A 25611-nucleotide genomic window follows, 5' to 3' on the forward strand; every position below is an offset into this window, starting at 1 on the left:
TTTGTTGTATTATCTTTCACAATTTTGCTTCTCGTGTACATGTATCATATTTTAAAGATGTTTGGATGTTTTTAATGTGAAACAAGACAAAAGAAAAAGCTTTTTATGATTCAATAATGTGGTGCTGAGTTTTGCATCGGCAAGCACGATCACATTGTCTTTAGATATTGTAAAAATGCAGCTATTATTGTAACTGTGAAGATGAAATGTTATCAGCTTAGATCAGTGCTGCAATGTTCATGCAGTTTTGGAATTTTGATTAAGTTCTGACTCGCACACATTTCCTTTTGTCCAGGTCTCGCACTGTCTGTGACAGTCTTGTTTTTGACTTTCACACTGTCTCTCTCTTTCTCCTTTTCACTTGTTTCTCTTACTCTCCCTCCTGCCAGCTCTCTGTGTCTGTCTGTCTCTCCTATTTTCAAGCATTTAAAGCACTGAGGGCTTTTAAGGGACGTTAATTGCACTCAAATTATGTTCGACCGTGCTAGGAGAGAGGTAACAGCTTAGAAAGAGGGAGAGCGAGAGAGGGAGGGATGGCAGAGTGAAAGGATAATTGCAGCGGAGAGGGACATTGCGACTGGAGACGCGTTCTCTGCCTGTTTTCGTCTGTCTGAGAGTCATTTCTCCTGTCTCATACGTGAGGTTAGAGGTGGGGGAGCACAGACCGCTTTACATCCACAGCCCTGTAAACAAGTTGCTAGGCGATCGGCCTACGATTCCCATCAGCCAACTGGACTGAGCAAGCGAACATGGAATGAAAGGCCAACCTTGCAGTTTCCATAGTAACCTTCAAACTTTGTTAAAAGGTTGTCAGCTTGAAGGAGGGGGAGAAGGAAAAGAGGAAAGAAATGAAAGAGTCAAAATGAGCTGAGTGTGGAGGAGAAGAAAGTCAAATGACTTTAGTTATTTCATTCATTATTGTGTTTCAACGTCCCAAAGACCCTCAAAGCTGACCCACGAGTCAAGCTGGAATTAACATGAACCTGTTATTACGCAGAGGTTTCTCATTCTCAGTTAGGATTCATGTTTAAAATTTGCTCTAAAATGTTTCTCTAAAAATTCCATGAGGAAAATAAAAATATACTAAATGAGATGAAAGCTGACACAATAGAAGAAATAGAAGAAACATGATTTGCCTTGTTTTCTAGTAAAAAATGTTGAAATCGTTGTGTAAGGTGATAAAACATTTGTTCAAATTAAATATTGAGAATCTTTAATATTTAATGTAACACAATTTTGTGAGGTTTATGCTTAAAACAATTGAAAACAATTTTCAGAACAAAACTTAAATCAGTATATGCCTTGAAAACAAGTATTTCCCAAAGTTGTAAATTGTAATTGTTTATAATTGTAATATTTAAATCTTGTCATATATTAATTGCAAGATTTACTTTGTTTGTGTATATATATAAAAAAAATGATACATAATTATATTTAAAAAAAAATATATGATATACAAACACACATACATTTTTAAAATCAATTACAAGATTTTACACACACACATATATATATATATATAAGTTTATATAAGTTAAATATATCATATTTTAAATAAATCTAAATACATTTTATATTAGTTGAAAGATGCATCCTAAGGATGCGCTGGGACGCATCATCAGTGAAACTCTAAATGGCGCAGGCTACTTATTTGGTAGCGATCACATCATTATCTACATGGCACAGGCACTGATTGGTTGCTGTTGCATCAGCGGCAAATGAGCTGCGGCTCAACATTCAAATACTGGTAGTGTTGCTGTTAACAGTCTGCAGCGCGCTTCCAGAAACCCTCCTTCTTCCCCAGCTCCACCTGTATAGATCTGCTACGGGGGTTGATTCATGTACAGTATGTTACATGTGCAGTAGCAGCAGCATGTCTTACATGCTCACAGCAATGTCCGTGAATGTATTGGTAGTAGCAAGTCCCGGTACTTACTCTGCAGCAGCAGCAGCAGCGTAGCAGATCTATTCCGCCAAGACCAAATACATTAACATTGCCATATCCATTACCATGCCAATCTCTATTACCATACCAATCTCTCAGAGAGTTGTCATGACAGAATTGTAATCATTAAAGTATCCAATACTAACAGATTTGCTTTATCAAATAGATCCTTTGGACCCTCAGTCTGAGGAACATCACCATCATTCTCATCCTCTGCCCTATTGGGCCCGGTTCGACTTCGCATTAGCCTCTGCTGTTGCGACTGACTTTGGGAAATGAGGGCCGACTATTGTCCATCCATCAGGCAGTATGGCTCCTGTCAGCCCTGCCCTATAGCTCGACTGCATCACTCACAGCCCTGTGGGAAGACCCACGGTGTTTGGATGAGGGGGGTTGCTTGACTATTCAATCGTCAACAAGCATGTGACCCCCAAAGACGAACAAGCAGTGCTCTGTGTACCCACAAGTACTGAGTGGTGATCCCGCTTTCTGCGCCAGACCCCCTTTTCAGGCCTCTGAATGGGACAGACTCATTGATATTCCAGTGAGGGGACCCCATTCTTAAATTGCCACTGAGTTTTGGGGTGTGTAGTTTGGGTGCAGGGACTCATCTATGTGTGTTATTTTCAGTGTGTTCTAATGTTTAAAGAATAAAAAAATTTTTTTTTATGTCATTCTATACACTTTTATTTTTCTTCAGTGGAAGTCAAAAGGAGCTATTATGTGAAATGTTCTGGCTGCTCCTTTCCACATGAAAATAAAAGGGGACAAGGGCTGTTCCAGAAAAGCACCATAATAAGTATCATAAAAGTGGTCCATACAACTATATTAAATTATATTAAATTGTGATTGCGTTTTTTGCGTATTAAGGACTTACAAATGAGAGGAAGATTATCAAATGAGTAATAATGACAGTCATACAGATTTGGATTCCCTTGTGAAAGAGAAGTGTGATTAATTTGATTGAATGTGCACTTGTAGTGTACTTCAAATAGTACATTTAAAAAAAAAAACCTGTAAAATTAAAGGCCACTTTAAGAGAGTACACTTTCATGACTGTTTCTTCACACTTACGGTTTAAAAAGTGCACTTTACGTCAAATGCAAAGTTTTACTTTAAAGTACGTTTTAAATAATTGTTTTAATATTTTGTCGTGCTTTAAAGAAGTCCACTTATTGTTGACTAACATACTATAGCACAAGTACTTGATTTTAATTTGATCTATAGTGTGTTATTTAATTCAAAAATAATTTATTGTAAATGTACTGAATTGCAACATTAGCTCCGCCCTTTTTCAGCACTGCGCAGTTTGCATTTCCACAGCATGAAGGTAAGATCTTACGGATTTATGAATGAACCACTCGTTTTAAAAACTTCCCGGTCTACTAAATTTATTTTGACGTCTGCTTCAAACATATCAAACAATACTTTGTTAACTCGACAATAAGTAAATCCACCAGCTAATTACTCTTCGACAGCGATGCCATACAAAGCTTCTGCAAAAAACAGAAGATCAAAACACAACACTCTAAAGATTTTGCGTGTTTGTTTCTCTGGCACATAAGGTCTATAAATGTGTAATTACAAATATTTTTAAATAATTAACTTACAAGTTTACATAGAACATTAAAGTTTATTTTAGTTGACCATAAATGCTTATCAGTACATTTGACAGTAGACACATTTAAACGATTATAGAAGTAATTATTAAATTATATATAAAGATGTACTTAAGTCCTACTTAAGCGAGTAAAAAAGCACTTTAAAGTTAAGCTAATTGCATTTAATATAAATTTAAACTATAAAACATTGTCATTTAATTGCACTTAACATGCAGTTAATTGTCTGAAATTAATCGCACTTTAGTATATCCTTATATATATAGAAATTATGTTAGCTAAACGATTTTAATGCAAGACGTGGAGGCATAGAACCAACTGGCGCGAAGTACATTAAAATCATTTAATGCACGGCTAGCCGTGGATTATCCCACTTATACCATGGTCATTTGCCAGCATTGACAACTTAAAGCTGTTATTGATGTTTTCAGCACAATATTTGCCTGGAAGGGTCAAATTGACAGTTATTTTCATCAGTTACGGCTACAGTTAGATCTAACATTCTGTCTGCTTTAAATCAGACACAGAGATAAAGTAGTGCGTAAGATTACATTTATTTGAATTCATTATTGAGAAAGAGAGAGAGAGATTCATACATCCATCTGTTCAGCATCTCTCTCTCTCTATTAGGCTAGAAAACAAAGTGATGTAACCCCCCTCGTTGCTAAGAAATATAATGTAGCGAAGCTATTTTTATTACTGAAAGTTAAACTGACTTGGAACTACCTGTGCATTAAACTGTTTTATTGCACACCTTCCAGCCAATCGGAATCGAGTATTCAGACAGACCATGGTATAATTCATAGTATTTCATTTCAGTAGTAAAACTCTTTCTAAGAGGCTAATTCTTTGAGTGTGTTAAAGTGTACTTGTTTTTCACAAAGGTTGACAAGAATGTGAATAAATGGCATTTGTAGGTGTACTAGAACTAGACCTTTCATTTCTGTATCTGTTCACGTCGCTTTTCTGAAGGTGTGTATTTTGTCAGGCGAACACTTGAATTGTGGCAGGAGTACCACGGGAAAAAGGTTTATAGAAGTGAGCTCACAGTCCGTCTTCCGTTTAGTAGCAACTCAGACAAACGCTGTCATCCTCTCAAAACACTTATTGATTGCCACAAGCATCCCAGCCGCACACACACACACACACACACACACACACACACACACACACACACTCACGCGCACGTCCTGCTGTGAGTGCAGGGAATTTCAACTGGGCTTCCACAGCGGAAGATCAGAGCGAGGCATGTTTGAAATGCACCTCGAATGTCATTTGTGTGATTTGTAAATTTGTTTGTTTTGTGATGACAGGCCGCCCAGGATGCAGTTGTGTGCTGAGGATGAATTAGCATGTCTCTGTCTGTGTTATCAGCCCAATAAACCTCAGCGGCTCTGACGTTCGCTGTCTTTGATAGTCTCTCTGAAATACCAGTAAAGAACTGGGAGGGTGTATTAACAGCTGCTTAACGGTATTATCAGCTGTTTCCTCCTGTAGTAACCAAAGAGTGTGACTGTCAAGATGTGTCAGTGTTTGAGAATATTACAGTTGTTCTGCTTTGTTTTGTTAAAGAGCTTGGAACTCTTATTATTATTATTATGAATATGTTTGAGAGTATCATCACAGTAATACAACTTTTAATTTAAATAGGAAAACGACAGACGATTGGCTTTAAACAGCTTCTGAAACGTGATTGCATTTTTTTTATTTCTTTTTTTTTTATGCAGTACGAAGAACAAGTCATTCGTTGGTCACTGACATATTTGAACAGCACATGGGAGCTCATCTACTGCAGGTAAATATGACTCATTTAAATCAAATAAATATGTAAATATGAGTTTCATTTATGTGCGTTTACAGATATCAGTGTTAGTCATGTGATGTGCAGCTTTTTACAGTATGTGACTGTGACAATTAAATGATTATTTGCTGCTTAATATTTTTGTGGAACTATTCAAATAAATGCTGAAATTTTTATTTAAAAAAGTAACATTTGATAATAATAATAAGAAATGTTTCTTGAGCAGCAAATCAGCATATTAGAATGATTTCTGAAGGATCATGTGACACGGAAGACTGGAGTAATGCTGAAAATGTATCTTTGAAAACATATTAAAAAAGAAAACAGTTATTTTAAATGGTAATAATATTTCACAATATTACAGTTTATACAGTATCAAATAAATGCAGTCTAATGCTGCATTTCCTAATGCAACTCCAATCTTGCATGCAATGCATAAATGTCTTGTTGTGTCAGAACTGTTTTGAGGTTGCTTTTGTAAATATGTCTTGTTGTTTAAAATGATGAGCTATATGCCATAAGTACTGGAATTTGGCTGTCTGACTTACAAAAAAAAAGGAGGGGGGGAAAAGAGTAATTTGTAAGATCATTTTTTAAATTATTATTAGAAGGGTTACCTTGAGAAAAAAAAAATTCAAAGAGGGACGACGCTGATAGAAATCAAATTAAAACTTCTGAAAATCCTTATGATTCTTTGTCTCGTCTTCTGTCAGTAATAACTACATAATTGCGCTTTATTTCCAAGATTCCTGTCATTCCGGTCCACTCTCATTTGCATAGTGAACTCGTCACTTGCATAAATTACCGCCGCAACAACACCAGTCGTTCTCAACTAAAGTGCCCACTCTGCTTCACTCGTGCCTGTGTGTTATTACAATTAATATTATTCTTTAAATGAGTCCTGTAATTGGGTGACTGTACGCTTTTTATCTGCCAAGCGCTGTTCTGGTGTACCAGTGTATTTTGAAGTCAGGGGAAGATGTTGTGGTTTCTGTCTAAATCAATTTGATTCTTCCCTCATGTTGTTTTCGCTTTGAAGTCGATGCTTATGTCTACAGCCATAGACTTGATTCCATAAAAATCTTGAGATTTGTTCAGCAGTATTGATTTAGTTGGTTCAGGCTTTATTTGTTGGTTAGTTTTAGTTTAAGTTTGAAGTGTTACACCACTAAAATGTTAAACGGCATCTCTCCGATTTCTGCGACGCTTGTATAAAACAGCATTCACAACCAATTTTACATCCGTAAGGTGACATTTCTTAGTGAAAGGAGATAGTTAATGAGGGGGAAAAACTTGATTTTATCCTTTAGGCATTACATCATGAAAAGTGGTGTCTATATGAAAAAAAATTAATTGAAAATAAGTGGGTCTGATGACATCAGCTGAAGAAGAAAGTAATTTCAATCGATTGCTTTCATATTGACATTAATTCTGACTGGCTGTGATTGTGTAGTGTTGTGCAAAACTTACTTTTAGGTAGGACAGTCAATCCTTGTGAAAAAGTACTATGCTTTAATTGTACTGCATGGATTTATATCGACTTCAAATCTTAAAAGCATTTGTTGTTGTGTTTGGAAAATCTATACATGCAGATAATACAATATTAATTAAATAAGTTCACTTAAGTGTACTTAGAGTACATTTTCATGACAAAAGTGCCCTGTGTAATAATGTCAAATTACGTTTTATAGTACATTTTAAATGTTTGAATAATCTGTTGTCATGCTTTAAAGAAGTACACTTCTTTTGATGTGTTGAGTAACGTACTAAAGTACATGTAAAGTTTCAGCTACAGATGTGTTTTTCTCTTTGCAGTCTCTGGATGGATTCGTGTTCGTGGTCAGTCAAGAAGGCAGATTTCTGTATATCTCAGAGACTGTGTCCATCTACCTTGGCCTTTCACAGGTGAGACGGAAATGATTACACATTGCAGCATTCTTTATGCTTAGGCTGTTCATTTAATGTGTTCATTTAGTGCAACAAACTATTTTGGTAACTCTTCAATGTCGTTTATACATTTAAAAAAAAAAAAGAAGCTTTTAAGACAAACCATGTGCAAATTCATAAGTCAACACCATTGCTGAGTATTTTCTCCTTAAAACTGCAGTGAACCAAATACAGTCTCAAAAAAATTGTTTCCTACCGTCAGAAACATGTAACTAATCTCGTCAATGTGCGGAGTGAGGCTTTTCCACAGTGAGTACAAGAACGTCTTTAAGAAGGGACAGGAAAAATCGTGTACAGTTAGCAATATAGTCGGTGAATTATGTATATTACGATGTTATGATGAACTACATGCTTTTCTCCACTGACGTTCAGTTGTTCAAAGCGTTTCTAAGTATACTGAGTTTTAGAAGGAAAACTGTCTAAATGAGATGGTGAACGGGAACATGGTTTGTGTAACATTACTAACACACTATTAGCTGTTTGATAATGTAGTCAAGCCAAAGGCTAATCATATCAATTACCGTTATGTGTCTGACGTATAGAGAAATACATAAAACACATTAACATTCTGATACATCGACTTATAGACGAGCCTGTATTATTCACTCTTCCATTTCTTCTTCTGAATCAGCTTCTCGTTCAAACATATACGGCTGAATCAAACCAATATTTCCACTTGGCACTTTGTGTCGGCACAACAGACGGAGTGGATCGGGTAGTCTGAGCTGCTTTGAGTGGAGGCGGGGACCAATATGCATATTCATGGATCCATGTACTATATGAAGCAAGAGTACAAGAGTTACATTCAAGCTATTTTAAGGCATGAAGTATTATTATCACAGGGAAGAATGTTTAGATATGTCATTTTGATTATCGAAGATTAGTTATAGAATTATTGACTGCAGGAGGACTTTAAAAATGCATATACATACATTTTAGAATAGTTTTTTTGTAAAAATAGATGAAGCGCTTTTTGCGTGAAAGATCAATATGCATCTAACTTGGACAAATATTGAAATATGCAGTTATTGTTATAACTATTGTGTAACTAATTCGATTGAAATCGGAAATCGATTGACAGTCCTAGTTTATGCTATAAAACCCCAGCGATATACTTTCATCTGTGTTCATCTATGGTTGTGTTTTTTGCGTATTGTGAATTTCCCTGCGTCCCTGTGCTCATTTCTCCAGCTCTCTTCCCATCTTGAGCCTCTCGCCTCTCCAGGTGCTTTCTCTCTGTTGATTGCCTGTGGCCTCTTGTACAGGGAATGTTAAGTCCTGCCATTTCACCCAGATGCATAAATAATAACAGTAATTACTCGCACAGCAATCAAAGCATCGCTCCAGCGAGCCGGGGTCTGTCTCGGGAACAAATCGATAGACATCTTAAAAGCCACATTGATTGTGTGGCAAAAAAGAATACACACACACACAAACACACTCTCGGATGGGTCTGAGGGGGGATGGGAAGACAGATAGTGAGTTTAGGAGGGAAAATAGATGTGAATGAGTTTGGTTGGTTGAGGAAAACAAGTGGAATCGTGAGTGGTCAACCCTTTTATGGGCGTCTTGCGGTTTCATTATTGACAAATTCTGATTCCTGAATATCTGCATCAGCAGGAGGCATATTCAGAAGAAGTTTTCAATGCTCACTGCTTACAGGGAACTACCTTCTAAAGGTGCATCACATAAGCATATTTTTTGTGAAATTTCACAGGCAAAAAAAGGTCCATTGTCTAATGTCAATAGTGTAGCGATGTATGAACCTAAGCAGTTTTCTGTTGGTCAACACACCGAATTCATCTAACCAACTTCTGCGAAATATGTGTGGGGAAAACCTTCAGCCTCATACCTTTAGGCAGCGTCCAAATTGAAAAAATTAATTCATACATGACTTATTTTGGAACAGTTCACAGAAAGAAAGAAAAACATGCCACACAAAATACTAATACTACAATGTGCTACTTACATGAAGCGCACAAGACATGCAACTCTTTGACGTTAGCATGTTACTAATCGATTTAAAAGACATGCATAAATGATAAAATAAGGAATTGTTGATTTGTTACTCTAATTGATAGATTGACCAATTCTGCACAGTAAAAGGCAACGGCTGTTTTCAAACTTTTCAAAATGTCAAAAGGTGTTAAGAATCACAAGAAACATCAATTCAGTCAAGTGTTTTTTTACGTGTCTTGAAAAAGGCGGTTGCTAACAAGTGACTTAATGGGACTATAGGGGTTGTTTGAGACGTTAAACATCATCAGCCGAACAGGTAAACTTATCTACTCACTAGTCTGCACTCTTGCAAACTATTACATCTCGAACTTTTTGTGAAAATGTGTGTGTTTGTTTTGTTTTTTTATATAAATAAAGACTTAAAGAGTTGTCAGACGCTTAGTGGTGGTGATGTTGAAGTCGAGCAACCGTGGTGTAGTTTGTTTATAGGCTAAGGCTTATTTCTGGCAATTGTATTTAGGCTTAATTTGGATATATTTTATTAAATTGATTTTTGGGAGCAGCAGTGGCAATGTGCTGATTTTTGTTTATTAATTAGCGTAGTGCTTTATCTGATCATGCACCTGCCTAAAGTTTTTGGATGTGCGCATATTATTTTGAATTAATTTGCGAACATTATCTTAACAGACAGAACGTGTGAGCATCATAAACTTTTGTTGATCACAGAGCTTATTTTTTGCGACAATCCAAAAGCCAGTAGAAAAATCCTATTGGGTTCCTGTCGAGGGAACCAGTGTGATGCTAACTTCCAGGTTGGTCTACAAAAATATGCCATCACTGCAGCTCTCTATTGTTGTCTGGTCGAATTTACACGGCCACGGTTCTTCAGCCCGGCTTCTGTCTGGGTCTCTAAAGGTCAACACAGGAGGAAATACATTAACTGTAAGCACAAGACCCCACTTGTTACCTTGTGTCAGAGGTCATGACACGCCATCGTAGATAGAGCCATCCCTTCTGGTTAATCCTTGTGACCTCTCGAAAAGACAGTAGGGTTCCTTAGGCGGATTACGCAGGGTCAGGAACCCTGAAAGTGGGATGATACGCCTGCTTCCAGACTGCTTGCCCTACAGAAGCCAAAGCTTCAGGCCTAGATGGAGGTCTAGGAGCTTAGCCCCTCGTCTCCTCTCCACGGCCAGAGCCACAGCATCTGGGAAATATGGAGGGGCGTATGGGGTGGGAAATTGATCCTAGGCTGATTAGTATGCAGACCCATCACCTTGCCTCCTCCCCATCTCTTCCTCCTCCTCGTCTTCTTCTCTTGCTCCTCTCCCATCAGTCAGAAGCAGACTGAGAGAGTGTTGTGGACAACTGCCCGGACGCCTCATACATATTAAATCCCAGCTATTATTTATATCATGTCTTTCTCTTGCTCTCTCCCACTCTCTCTCTCTCTCTCCCTCTCTTCTTAACCCTCTTCTTAACACTTACCAACAGCCTTTTCTCACTTCTTCTATTTCTCATTCCTCTTTCAACATCTCTCTGGTTCTTTGAAGAGCCTTTCTACTGATATCTGATTTTCAAATAAATTGTTCTTTTGGGTTCTTGTTATGGTTGTTAGGATGTTAATTTTATACTGTATAGGTAATTATGAAATGATCAAATATAAGGATCTATATAAAAAAATAAACACACACACACACACACACACACATTTATACAATATATTTTTATATATATATTTATATTAACTCTTTCCCCCGCCAGCATTTTTGAAAAAGGTTGCTATAGTCAGCGCCAGCATTTTTTATCATTTTCACTAGTTTCATCCCCCAGAATATTTTGTTGTATGAATATCAAAATATGCAATGTATAATACAGAGCCTCTTCTTTTTAATAACACCCAAAAAATTCTGTCAATGGCGGGGAAGCGTTGTCTCATAAATGATGGAAATTTCCATCAATGGTGGGGGAAAAGTTAATAATTAGAATGATATGCATCAATATATGTCAGTGTTTCCCAGTCTGCAGTTTTCTCTTGGGCTTCCTTTTAAACTCTTGCCGCTGGTTGATTTTTGGGCTATTTTTGATTGGCCATTGTGGCTAGTTTTGTTGCGCAGACGTGGCAACTCTGGTCATTGTACAGTACATCGACATGACATAAGAAGAGTGTCCTACTTGGCATATATCCGGAAAAAGAATTCATGCATTTGCTCTAGCCAAAAATAGAAATGTAGTAAAAGCACTTTACTGATGTTTAGATCTAACAATTGCTCTGTCAGATCAATCACACATCACAAGTTATCTAGCTACCTATTGAGCCACTGAAATGTCTTACCTGTTCACCAGAAAAAGCCATCTCTGCATCAGTCTTCAATCCCTTCAGATCTATGACGTTTTGTAAATATATATATTATATATATAGTATATATGTATATATATATATATTCTGTATATATATATATATATATATATATATATATGTATGTGTGTGTATATATATATGTGTGTATGTATGTATATACATATGTGTATATATATATATATATATATATATATATTTATATGTATATATATTTCTGTGTTGAACCATGTGTGTCAAGATAAACACAGTTAAGCTTAAAAGTCACATGCATTCTTGTCCATTTCACTGCATCTAGCTGATTTTGAATGCAAGAACGCGTCCAGTGAACTGACACACTACTACAGGCCACCACACAGGCAACAGCACAGAATAAACAAGGAGCCGTTCACACAGGACGTGTTTTTGTTTTCAAAAACAGCAAGATGGAAAGCAACAAAATGGAATATAATGCAGGTGTCTTGAGATTTACTTTTTAAAGTTTCACTGTTTTGACATGACATAACCTCTTAAAATGCAATGAAATGGATACCATGGGCCATTTGAAATAAATGAAAATAAAAGATACATTTTGAAATAAACTAATTTCAGTTAGATGGACAAAAAATATATATATATATATATAAAGGAATATTGCAGGTTAATTAATAATTAAAGAGAATTTCAGGACATATTATTACAGTGTTGACTCGAATGAATCAGTGTTTTTGAAACTGGTTCCTTGAAGCTAATTGTCCAAATGAATAGATTAATTTCAGTAAATAAGACTTGCCAATGCTATTCTAGTCCCCCTATAATCTATAGTGCATGCTTTTTCCACAGTTACATTTATTCTTACAGACCCAGTGTCCTCCAGTGGATCCTTTTAATTGAGATTTCCCAAAAACTCCTTCATGCACCTTTGGTGTCTACTTGCTTCCAAAAATCTGAGATCCCATCAGCGCCACTCGAACAAGCTAAGCATCCCTCTCCAAGGCACTGTGGATCAGATTAAGTTCTCCAAGCCAGACCACCTGTCTGCTGGATTTACCTCCACCTTTACCTCTCAATTAGCCGACACAGGCTTAAAACCCCAGACTCTTCTCAATTCATCCCTCAACTGATCCCCAATTACACAGCCCCGCTTTTCATCCACCGTCTCCTTTCTGCTCTTCCCTCTGTTTGCATGCAACCTGCCTTGCACACACACATTAGTGTCCTTGACGGCCAGCGGAAAATCCTTTAAAATCCCTCCGTAAATGGATCTAATCCCATAATAAATGGCTGTGTCCCACAGACAAGGGTGTGAGGGAGAAACCGGCCTTTTATCAGGAAACTGTAGAATGAAATCTGACCCACACAGATTACTTTTTTTTATAGATCCAGGAGTCGCAGAAATGCAAATTAGACCATTTTTAACCCTTACTAGTTAAGTAAGGTGTTATGGGAATATTGGAAAAAAAACACACAAAAAAAACTGTTATCATGTACTCATCTTCTGGATCCAGTCTTGTACGCCTTTTTCTTTTGTGCAACACAAAAGGATCAGTTTTGCAGAATGTCCAGGCTGCTCTTTTTTCAAACAAAGAAAGGTCATTCCCCCCCTTAAAAGTAACATAGAAGTCCATATGATCATTCCTGTAGTCTTCTAAAGACATAAATATAAAATAAAGGTGCAAAATAATATGAAAATGCATTTAAAAGTGTGATTTTTAGACCTGGAGAAGTCATGTGAATTAATACAATCTTAAAAATCCATAGGCAATTTATTATGAATACACATTTTTCGAGTTAAGCCAAACTCTTAAGTATTTTAGCATGTAGAAATTGACTATAAATATATTTTTTAAATCCTCATCCTTAGATCTTATCCATTAAATCATGAACAACTGGAAGAGTCATGCAAATTTGTTGGTTAAAAAGAGTGGGAAGCTTAAAATGAAAAATTCTTCTGTAAATTAAATTGACAGAAACTAGGAATGTTGGGCCCCTGAATATTGTAGTGAACAATGGGGGGCCTTGGAGTCAAAAAGATATTGACCATCTTGGTCCCCTTTCCACTTTTGTTTGTATGGTAAAGAGCAGCTTGGACATGCTTTTGTGTTCCACGGGAGGAGGAAAACTGATTTGAATGACATGAGGGTGAATAAATAATGACAGAATGTTGTATTTTTGTCTCAGCTATTCCTTTAAGAATGACTTGTAGGTTTTTCTTTTGTTCATTTTTATAGCATTTTTAAGTCTATTCATGGTTGGTGATTTAAGTTTTATGAAGCCAGCCTGTTTTGAGTTTCTTATATGTTTTGTAAAATGCAGCAGGTAAACTATTAATTCGAGGTCATGGTACACTATAATTAATGTTTTATGTGTAGCGTTGCTTTTATCTCTCTCTGATGTTTGCTTCCCCAGTGTAAGGGTTTAGGAATATGTGTGTGCTTGTGTATACTTGCGCATTACATATGTAGGAATAGCTATAGACGATCTTGTTTATTTTTTTTTTCAAGGTCTCTCATTGGTTGTTAGCCAATATGTTGTGATCTATGTCATGTTTCTTAAATGAATGTTACTCTGTATTGATCTGTGTGCATGTGTATGTATGTGTGTATCTGCCTGCTCAGGTGGAGTTGACTGGCAGTAGCGTGTTCGATTACATCCACCCTGCGGATCATGTCGAGATGGCAGAGCGTCTTGGCATTAGGCCACACCTCCGAGCCGAGGCAGGCTGTCAAACGTCCCATGAGAGTGCTTCAAGCTCCGCCTCCGCATCCTCACTGGCTGGCACTCCAGAACCAGGTAGCTTTATATAACTTATATTTTTCCTCAATAGTTTGGTACTTAAGGAGACTCTAAACGTATTTTGTAACTTTTAGACCTCAAATCATATAATGAAAATGCGTAGCAGTAACTTTTTTGTCGTCAATAAAATACATACATTTTAACACATGATCACCCACATACACTATTCAGTGTTGGCACACCAAAACCCGTCAGATCTTGTGCTGATCCTGGGTAGAAGACCAGCTGTTCTGCAGCAAAGTGCTGTTTCTCATTGTCAAGAGGGTATTTGCATAGAAGGCTTAAAGCATTTCAGCAAAAAACACTTGTTTAATTCTAAGGGTCAGAGAGAGGGTGGAAAAGGACTGTGAAAAACAGAAATATCACTGCTTTGGGTGCTAAAAACCTTGACAAACATTATAAGTGGACCACAGGAACAAAAATAATTATAGTTCTTTCCTGCATATTTCTCAACATTGGTTGTTCTGAGCTTCACCAACCCGAACTCATTAAAAACATAGCTATTTATGTTTTGGAAAATTCATATAAATTTGTACGAATTGAGTTATTTGAAAATTAAAAAATATTTTGTTTTTAAATATAAAAAATAAATAAATAATAATAATCATGAAGGTCCACCCCTAACCGGGTTAACTGAGGGTTAGTTCACCCAAAAATTATGTTATTAATTTATCACCCTCATGTCGTTCCAAACCTGTTAGACTTTTGTTCATCTTCAGACCACAAATGAAGATCTTTTTAATGAAATCGGAGAGATTTTTGTCCCTCCATTGACAGCTACGCAACTTCCACTTTGACGCTTCAAAAAGTTCATAAAGAGATCGTAAAACTAATCCGTATGAATTGAGTGGTTTAGTCTCTTTCTGACGAGAATCGATTGCTTTATATGATGAACAGATTTAAATTAGGGTTTTATTCACACATAAATATTCATCAACTCACACATCAGCTGTAGTCAACGGAAGCATGTTTGCTTGACGTACGAGAACCAGTGAGGTTCATTCTCGTGTTACGCAGCACGTTTGAGCTTCAGCAAGAACCAATGAGGTTTGTTCTCGTGCGTCAAGCATGTTCGGTTGAGCTTCTCTTTATGTTTGCTGATCAATGTTCATATGTGAAAAAAAGACTAAATTAAACCTGTTCATCTTATAAAGTGATCGAGTCTCTTCAGAAAATTTGGGCTAAACCACTCAATTCATATGGATTAGTTTTACGATCTATGAACTTTTTGAAGCGCCAACATTTTAGTGTCCTAGCTGTCAAAGGAGGGACAGAAATCTCTCAAATTTCATTAGAAAGATTTGTGTTCTGAAGATGAATGAAAGTCTTACAGGTTTGGAATGACATGAGGGTGAGCACATGATGACAATTTTCATTTTTGGGTGAACTAACACTTTAACCCTCACTTATAAGCAGATCGTACAAAAATGTACAAATAAGATCGTAAAAATGAAAGAAAAAAAAATCACCAAAACATAAACTAGTTTGGATTTGCCATGAGAGTGTGCTGGCTGTCCAGCTGTTAACTTTTGTTGTCATATCAGATCTGTGGACTGTGAAATATTGTTCAAAGGTTCATCTTTGTGTTGTGTGTTTTCCCCTGTAGCTCCATCCAGCCCCTGTTCTCCAGTCAGAGAGTTTTCAGAACGGGGCTTCTTCATCCGGATGAAATCCACCCTCACCAAGCGTGGCCTCCATGTTAAATCCTCAGGCTATAAAGTGAGTCCTTCATGTGGAACTTGTTACATGTGTGAGGATTGTAAAATGTACAACAAAAGTAAGGATTTTCTGTTCACACCAAGATTCCACCAATGTTTCGTGTAATCTTAATTTGAATAAACGACTGTTAATGCATCTGTTCAGAACGGTGTGAACATTCGCATCCCATCAAAGCGAGAGGATTTTTTTTACAAAGAGGCGTTCTAATATCTTTTCCATTGCACTTTGAAACTGGAAAAAGTGGACAACCAATAAGATTCGCGCTTTTGGTCACATGCCCAGAGCTGCTGCTGTTGCAGAAAACTATGGCTGTCTGAAAATCGCCCCTTATACCCTCATTCACCATTCCCTACATTTCTCCACTAATATAGACTACTTGATGGAGTGAATGAAAACGAGTGAGTGAATTCGGACACTGAATGCCGGAAGGGCTGCCGCTTTTGCATAGTTTGAGCTTGCTGTTTACTAATCATTTGAAACTTAGCAAACTGGCAGCTCCAGTAGAAATGAAAAGATTTATCTTGAACTCTGTCATGGTAACTAACTATGTATAAAACTTAATTAAACAATTTAATAATCAATAAGAAAGGAATTGGATGCATGGATGATTCAGCTGCGGTGCCATCTTTTGGTCAGATGCGGGAATTCATTCGCTGCACGACTCTCACAGTGAATCAAGGGTACTTTCTAGCCGTTGAGTGAACATCGGTTGTACACTCGTTATTGCGGTGCATTGTTGGATTAAATGAGTGCACTCGATAACTTCCACTATGGTTTCGAACACCACAAGAAATGGCTGTCCCTTCAAATAGTGCCCTATTTAAGTTTATGGGGGCAATTTCGGACACAGCCTATGACTTAGTCTCTTTACTTTTGTACCATATTTCCCATAAATAAAGTTGCACCAGGTCAAAATTGCATTGTTAAAAGAAAAAAAGTACAGATAAGTCACAATGGTGTTTAAGTCACATTTTATTATTACATCCATGTAAAATACTGGTAAATAAAATAGTGTTTACAAACATTATAAAATTGAAGTCCCCCTTACCCCATGAATATATTTTTTATTCTTGTTCTGTATACCGTTAAATATAAAATATGAAGTATAAAAACTTGGCATTCATTATAAACAACAAATATTATAAACACCAAGCCTAAACGAATTTAAAGCGAAACTGAATGTGAGGAGAGATTAAAACTGAAGCCCATAAGGGCTTCAACACTGTTTGACTAGAATATTAGCATTTAATTATTTTTATGAGTGTTTGAATGATTTCATAAACTGAACTGCTCATTTAATTCCGGTGAATTCAGGTGATTCATGTGACAGGTCGGATTCGGTGCCGGCCAGCCCTGGTGCCAGGCTCCCCCCGCCCCTTGCATCGGCCAATGGGATTGGTTGCTCTGGCGCACACGCTTCCGCCCTCCACGCTCAATGAGGTGCGCATGGAAAGTAACATGTTTGTCTTTCGCGTCAACATGGACCTGCAGATCAGCTACTGCGAGAACAGGTAACCTCCCAGCATGCCTTTCAGTCTCAATTACATCATCTCTAGCTAGTAGCTACCTTTGCCAGAGTGTTTTCCCTTAATTATTGTAAATAATAATGTGTACCATATTTGATTGCATTAACACTGTGTCCCAAGCCTGTGGAATAGAATTGCACTACATGGCCGAAAGTATGTTTCTAAAATTCTAATTTATGTGCACTCAAAATTCAACTTTTTCAGTGTCTGTGAAGCAAACTGACATTTAATAAAGTAAACAATAGCACTTTATTTTACGGTCCTGTTCCACATGTACATACTATGTACTTATTATAGTAATTGCAATAACTGAGTAATAACTAGGAACTAACCCTGAACCTAACCATGTAGTTACCTTATATTACCCAGTACTTTGGAGTAAGTACACGTGCTATAAAATAAGGTGCAACAAAGTAAACATTTAATAAATCTGCCATAATAAATGGAAGTAAGTGTTAGTAGAGAATCACTCTTAAGGCTTGTCGTGTCGTGGAATGTCTGAGAAGTGACGTACTGTATTGAGGTATTGTCTCTGTTGGTCGGTGTCTGTCGGTGAAGTGTGAATGGGCCTTTATATGTGTCCTTGTGTGGGTTTTGTAGGATTTCAGAGTATATGGACCTGAGCCCAGCTGAGGTGGTTGGCCAAACCTGCTACAACTTTATCCATGCGGAAGACCTGGACACCATCAGGCAGAGCCATGAAGACTGTAAGCCTGTCAGGATTTGTGCTAGCTTTTTTTCACCTCCCAATCAAGCAAATATGTATATTTGCAATCCTGGGTTTGATCTTGATAAACTAAAATAGCTACACAGCTCTCTCAAATTTCTTTTCATCATTTTCTTTTATATTTATTTTATTATAATTTGTAAGTACACATTTAATGTCATGAACTTGATCACGCTTTTGGGTTTTATCTTGTTATAATGACCAAGAAAACTGTGATCCTTTACCTGTAATGTACTGTAGGACAGATAAGGAAATATGAAGATCTTTTGTGATGGTGGCAGCATAAAATGAATGGAAAAAGAAAATAATGTTAGTTTGAACAGGTCAACATTTAAAGAACAGTTGTATATGTTTGGGCAGTTTAAGAGCCAGAAGCTGCTAATTATATTTTGACAACATCGCCCCCTAGCCAAATAAACAAATTGTGTAACTCTTCTCCACTTCCAGGTTTAAGAAATGCATTGTGGTTTTCAGATATTCAAACCTAATATTTAATCTGACTCCTTCACTAATTGTTTTCCTTCTCTCTTAGTGCTGCGGAAAGGGCAGGTTGTGACTAGGTATTATCGGTGGCTGCAGAAGAGAGGAGGGTATCTGTGGATTCAGTCCTGTGCCACCGTGTCCATTAACCACAAAGCGCCCCATGAGCGTAACGTCATCTGGGTCAACTATGTGCTCAGGTCAGCTTCCTAGTGACCTTATGTGTTTGTGTTTTTGAGTGTTGCGCTACAGTATAAAAAATATGTTAATGTAATGAGAGTTTCCACAGTGGCACTTGTAAACGCTCTTCCTCTCCATCTGTCTGCAGTAATCTTCATCACACAAGTGCACACACGTTCAAAGAAGTCAGACAAAAACAAGAAAAAAATTGGCTGAATTTCAGTGATAATTGGACTGGTGATATATAATTACACCAAATGGATGTCAAAATTTTCTGGCTGAATGGTGTTTTAGTTAATTAGCTTTGTAATTACGATAGCTAATTAACTTCTATAGCACCCTGCTGGAGTCATGTTCATGTTCAGAAGGGTTTTTCTGGTGTGTGTGTGTGTGTGTGTGTGTTGGAAGCCTTATCACAAGTGAGTACCTCTCATTCCACGCTGTTATTCTCTGTGAGGAGGAAACTCTATTATAGCTATGTTCAAAAATCTTCCTAACCATCATGAAACCTGTGAATGATTTGGAACTTTCTACATAGTGAGCAAAGGTCATTTATTGGCACAAAACCAAGTTCTCATGCACAGCACGAGACTCGGTTGTTTACAATTTATCCTAATAGATTTTTCCATAAGCATATGTTGCTAAGCCAACAATGATTTAAGTATAAAATACATAACACAACATTTTTTTCACTGATTTTGTTGCAAAACATTTTCGGATTCCCTTCTCAATATCACTGCCCATATTTATAGAGCACAATTAAAAACAACAGTTGACCAATTGTGCTGTATGATGGACCTTACATAAACTACACCAAGATGAGGAAAAACAACAACATATAAACACACTGTGTAACAGGTTGATACATGAGATTCTGTCTTTTTGACAAACAAGTCATTTTAAAGTTGGAGAAAAAAAATGAAATGTATGCATTCATGGGTGAATCATTCACAATAAGATCATGTCATGCCTACTTTAATGCTGTTGCCTATCTGTTGGAAAAGCCTTTGTGTTGGGAGTGTCTATATGATGTCTTATAGGTAGGCAGCTAACCTAAATTTTGGAACAGGCACTATATGAGGTATCAGTACCTCTTATAGTGCAACCTCCTGTTGTGTGATTCAGCCATACTAAATAATTGGAGAATCACTGTTAACCTGTGGCACAGGGTTTAGCATTTAGACTGTCAAATGTGTAAAGCTCCCTAAGGTAAACTGCTTGCACTCTTTTATCTGTATTTTCAGTCGAACAGAGCTGGCAGACATGCCTCTGGACTTATCACAACTCCCAGAAAGCCTGAGGGCAGAGCGGCTTCAAGCAAGCTCTTCCCCACGTGACACCTCTCCAAAGGCACAAGGTATGCTCTTAGCCCCACACACAATTATCTATCCAAACACTGGTAATAAGCTACTCAACAGCCCGAATCAGCAGACTTATTTTTTCTCCAGGCTCCACGGCGACACAGCCATTGAAAGGCAGGTCCGAGACAGACCACAAAGGGAAGGAACCTTTTTCGCACACTGCTGCCAGCCAATCAGAGAGCACCAGGAAGAGATCGCACCAGTCTGACCCTGAAAGTGGTCCTCCCGAGGCGAGGAGACGGATTGAAGTGTTTCGTCAGAGAGAAGACAGCCCATGTACCTCCTCGGACCAAGCCAGCGACAGCGAGGTGGAAGAGGACGATGAGAGAGTGAGCGAGTGGGACCACAACCCCACCAGCAAACGGGTGAAGAGCGAAGAGGGGGCACTGAAACAAGGCAATGGGGCCAACGGAGCAGGTAAGATCCACAACGGCCGTGCTGTGATCCAGCACCTTAAGAGCGTGGTGACCAGTTCTGGGTCGAATATTAAGACTGAACAAGAAGTGATAGGCACAACTCTAGGTGCAGGTTCTGGGAGGCGCTGGAGCCAACCTCAGCACAGCAGTGTAGGAACCAATGGCAGCAGTCCACCTTCCCAACCTCCAAACTCCACCCCAACAGAAGCTCCACCCAAGGGTCTGTTCAACCCCCCGTCCCCGACTCTGTCTCCACCCATCTTAGCCTCGTCCCTGCCAAGAGATGAACGGTCCATCCACGGAGGGCGCGCTCCAGACTTCGAGCTCCTGCAGAGACTGACTGCGAGTGGGGCTGCGGGACGTGTGCTCTTTCACCCCCTGGCGCTTGGCCCACAGGGGCCTCAGAGTCTCTACGCTCCCAGCACCATCCGCTACGCCCCACCTGAGATGCCTACAGCTCACTCTGACGGGCACCACTCGGACCATGTGGTCAAAACTCCCGCTTTCTTTCCCCACCTGCAAAGGATCGCGTCTCTGCCTCCTTTTAGCGGCTTTTCTCCAGCCGAACCCACCTTTCCTCCAACTCTGCCCTTCTGTATGAACGGACTGAGGGGGGCGGCAGGGACAGACGAGGATTGAGGGAGTAAGACAAAAACAAATATCTAAAGGAGAGGCAGAAGTGATTGTAAAGGACAGCACAACATTGAGAGAGGAACTACAGAAGAACTTGAGGTTTGTCAAACAGTCTTCCCAGAATCCTCTCAGAACTTTCCTGTTATTTTGTTAGTGTGTCTTCCTCTCTCTGGACAAGCAGTCAAAGCCATACTGAACATATGAAGGACATCATGCAACTTACACAGAGGGGCCATCGTTGAGGCCCGAACCATTGGGAATATACAGGACCGTCATTGGGTAGGAGGCTCTTTGATGAGGAGCGCGTTGCGCGTACTACTAACCTTCTTGGCCCCCAGGACATGGGCCCACCTATATATTTTTTTCCAAGTCCCAATGAATTTAAGAAACCACACAGGAATATGCAAGTATGGACAAAAGTAGCATGGCGGCAATTCCCAAATAAGACATTCCTAAGGAAACAATACATAAGAAAGCACAGTCCACAGATCCTTGACTGACAGAGGGATCACAGTGAAAATAAAGATTAGAACTTTTGAACAGTGTAGAATTTTCATTTTTGTAAAAAAAAAAGAATTGTCTTTAAACATCTGAAAAAAAGAATCACTTGAAAAATGATAAATTCAAGGTCATAGCCATATATAGACAACACAGAGTTGAAAGACTTCATACGTACAAAGGCCCCAAAAGATTTTTTTTTCCTTTTCCCACAAGTCATGAGAAAATATCATGGCCTAATCTTCCTATAATAAATTTGGGGGCTTTTGGGGGGTTGTGGGTGGGGTGGGTGTGGTTAAGTGTGTCTATTTGTCATGTATCATGTCCAAGCACTTATAGTATATTGTTGCATACACGTAGCACTTCATCCATGGCCAGACATTCTAGTTCTAAAACCACAGGAATTACGTTTACAGCTTCTGTGGCAGAAATGTGGGGAAGATTCTGGGAACCGAAGTGTGTAGAACATCGCCTGTTATATAAAGGTGTAATGAAAAAATTAAATGCTCATTGGAAGAATATCATGGACCCTATTAATCCTAAATCACATTTCACTCGAAAATCCAAAGAAATTATATTTTGCTTGACTTATGATTTTGTGACATTATTTTAATGTGAATTAAGCATATTCTCTCCAAATTCTCATTACTGTAGTGCAAAAAAGTATACTTTTTTTTTTAACTGTAATACAGTTAATACTAGTATTACAGTAATGATAATTTAATGAAAATCACCAATGAGAATAATGGGAATTACAAAAAAATTCTATTAAAACACCCATTTGCATTACACATTGAAAATTTGACCCAGTTTTCATTCCCTCGGGTAATTTTGACTCCAAACTCATTTTAATTTTTGTTTCAAAATTGAGTGTTCATTGGAGGGATCCAAGACCTTAGGACCTTTACGCACTTGAACCACGAATGCACACAATTTTTTTTTACTTGATTCGAGGAGTTTGTGGTTGTAATAAAAACAAAAAGAGTAACAAATCCTTCCCTCGCAGGTCAATTCGAAGCCCTTAGGAATGCGAGGAATGCTCCAGTATACATAGAAAAACCTAAAAAATGCTCAAAATACTACAAATGCTAAAACTTTTTCAAAAAATTCTGTAATAATGTCTACATGTGTATTTGAAAGCATTCTGAAGAGATAAACTCAAAAACTGACTTTAGGACCCAGCGGAATAGCTCATTTGCTCCATATAGTGCTATAAGGCCATCTAGTGGCAAGAGTCATGAAATATCATGTTATATATATTTTTTTCCACAAGAGGTCAGCAAAGACACCAAAATTGACCCAATGTGAGATATTTTGAGCTGATCTGAGTTTATGCATGTTTTTTTTTAGGTTGAAGTTGTTGTTTTTAAGTTGAAAGAATGCAAAGAATGTGCTTAAATATATTATTTATTGATAAAACCTAATTTAAAGGTAGATAAAAATTAAAAATCTCCCCCAAAAAATGCCTTAAAAAATAGAAAATAAAATAAGAAAAAAGTATAATTTTAGGGCTTCGGGTCATTTTGACCCGCGAGGGAAGTATTTGTTACAGAATCCACGGAGAGGATAATACCGCAAGGAACATGTTCCTAAAAATAGGCTTTGTAATAAAACCTAATGAAATATGCTAATTTTCTACATGCAAAATATAATTTCATTTTTTGTCTTTTGAGTTTGGGATTAAATGTGACCTGGACATTGTAGGATTTCCCCCTCTATGTAAAGCTGAGGCTCAGGAGCTCTGTTCCCAAATCTAGTGAGGTGCCTAGCATTGCAATGCATCTTACGGGCTCCTGATGTGAGGCTGTTCCATAGACAGTAAAACTGAGACCAGATTCTAAGATAGCATCTCATTTCATTGTGGATCCCAGAATACATTGCAGCAATATTTGTTCATACAGTATATTCTGTATGTATTCTTTACCCATTAAAGTACTGTTAGCAACATGCAAACATCAAATTACTGGAATCAATGGTGAGGCAGTTCACTAGATTATGGAACAGAGTCAGGGTGCCAAACAACAAGGTCTATGTACTTTACAGGCATAATTATTATAATATCCTAATAAAAAAAAAAAAAACTGGAATTAAACCAATTTATTACTTTATAAACCCATACTATGCCTGTGTTTAATTCTACAAAAATGTGACTAAAGATCCAGAGCTAGCTTTCTTAGATATAGGTACCTTTCACAAGGATGGACAGATGACATAAATTTCAGTTCCTTTCAGAGTGCAGTCACTAAAATAGTTTTATGAAGAAAAATATGGATGTTCTAAGTGGACCACAAAAACAATATTAAGTTCTGGTAACTCATGAAACCACACTGAAGATAACAGGACGTGGTTTAAGCCGTAACTAATTACAAGAGGGCAGATTCAAGCTTCACCATGTGAACATTTTTCTTGGTTTTTCAATTTCTTGTGTATGCGGGTTTCTCTGCCCATGCAGTATTTCCAGATATGATGGTTTTCAGTAGCATTAAATGATATAAGATGGTTTTTATTTGTATTTGTGATTGTGTATGAATGTGTAAATAGTTGAGAGTGAGAATCAGTCGTGAAACATCAGCACATGAGTTGGTGTTTCTTTAACCTTTGCCATCACTGTGACTCTTAACTTCTTTATGATCAGATGTTTGTGAAAATACAGCGCCATGAGCTTTGAATGAAAATGATACACTGTAAAAAATGATTATTATGATAATCCAAACCACAATAATAAACTCTATTCCAATAATGGAGCATTTCTTTGTGCCATGTCATTTTGTTCTCTGCATATTCGAACTCGACCCGTCAAGATGCATCAAGTTTGATGTCAGTGTCACCAAATGCCAGTGGTTCATGAATAAAGAAATTAAAAGGGGTTTGGGACGACATGAGGGTGAATAAATTATGACAGTTGAAACAAAAAGTAAAATTATGTTATTATTTACTGATGTTCCAAACCTCAGTTTTCGTTACACAAAAGGATCATTTTTGACAAATTTGTACTCATAGTTTGGAAAATATGGATGAATTCCCATATTCTGGTCACTCTTTTTACAATGAATGTCTTTACTAAGACATCCAAGCTTCAAAAAAGCACCACAAAGGTGTTCCATACAGTAGACCAGTTTTGTGAACCAGATCAAACAATTAATTTAAAAAAAAAGATATGACTCAAAAGAATCATTTGTTCACAACTCATACATCACTATTTTTGCACCAAGGAGGAGGATTTTAAGAGTTTTAGAGAACAACCACAACTTAATTTTCACTCTGATTCTCACACAAAGCAACCATATAACTTCAGAAGACTGGGAATACTTTAGTCATGAACCACTTTCATGGTACTTTTACATTCTTTTTGAAGCTTTGAAAGTCCTTATTCACTGCAAATAAATGAAAAAGTTCCACTAACTTACTGTTCAAAATGTACGCTTTTGTGTTTCAAAAAAAGAAAGCATGTACAGGTTTAGAACGACATCAAATTGTGCCAGAATTCTTTTCTAAGAGAGATATCCCTTTTTAAGGGCGTGTTCCCACTTTGCATGTTTGGTTCAATTAAAACAAACTCTGGTCTGATTACTCTGTTTGCGCAGTTCATTTGAATAAGTGTGAACGCTGAAATCTGAGCCTTGGTCCAATTCCAAACGAACTCTGCTGCGGTTGAAATGAAATATG

The 25611-nt window shown here is 37.6% G+C and overlaps 1 protein-coding gene across 3 annotated transcripts in view; it reads left to right on the forward strand.

Annotated features, from left to right (window-relative positions):
• npas1 (neuronal PAS domain protein 1) overlaps positions 1–24684 on the forward strand; it is a 47114-nt gene extending 22430 nt beyond the window's left edge. For 2 of the 3 annotated variants that reach the window (XM_084418130.1, XM_084418131.1), the window contains exons 4-12: positions 5292–5359; positions 7181–7270; positions 14228–14402; positions 16012–16124; positions 17439–17635; positions 18251–18357; positions 18910–19057; positions 20282–20394; positions 20486–24684. In XM_084418130.1, the coding sequence (XP_084274256.1) occupies positions 5292–5359; positions 7181–7270; positions 14228–14402; positions 16012–16124; positions 17439–17635; positions 18251–18357; positions 18910–19057; positions 20282–20394; positions 20486–21453 (1979 nt within the window). In that variant the 3' untranslated portion in view covers positions 21454–24684. The remainder of the gene's footprint in view (positions 1–5291; positions 5360–7180; positions 7271–14227; positions 14403–16011; positions 16125–17438; positions 17636–18250; positions 18358–18909; positions 19058–20281; positions 20395–20485) is intronic. The other variant, XM_084418132.1, reaches the window with a different exon arrangement.
• Positions 24685–25611: the final 927 nt, after the last annotated feature.

Source organism: Rutilus rutilus (genome assembly GCF_951802725.1).
Source record: "Rutilus rutilus genome assembly, chromosome: 9".
Taxonomy (NCBI): domain Eukaryota; kingdom Metazoa; phylum Chordata; class Actinopteri; order Cypriniformes; family Leuciscidae; genus Rutilus; species Rutilus rutilus.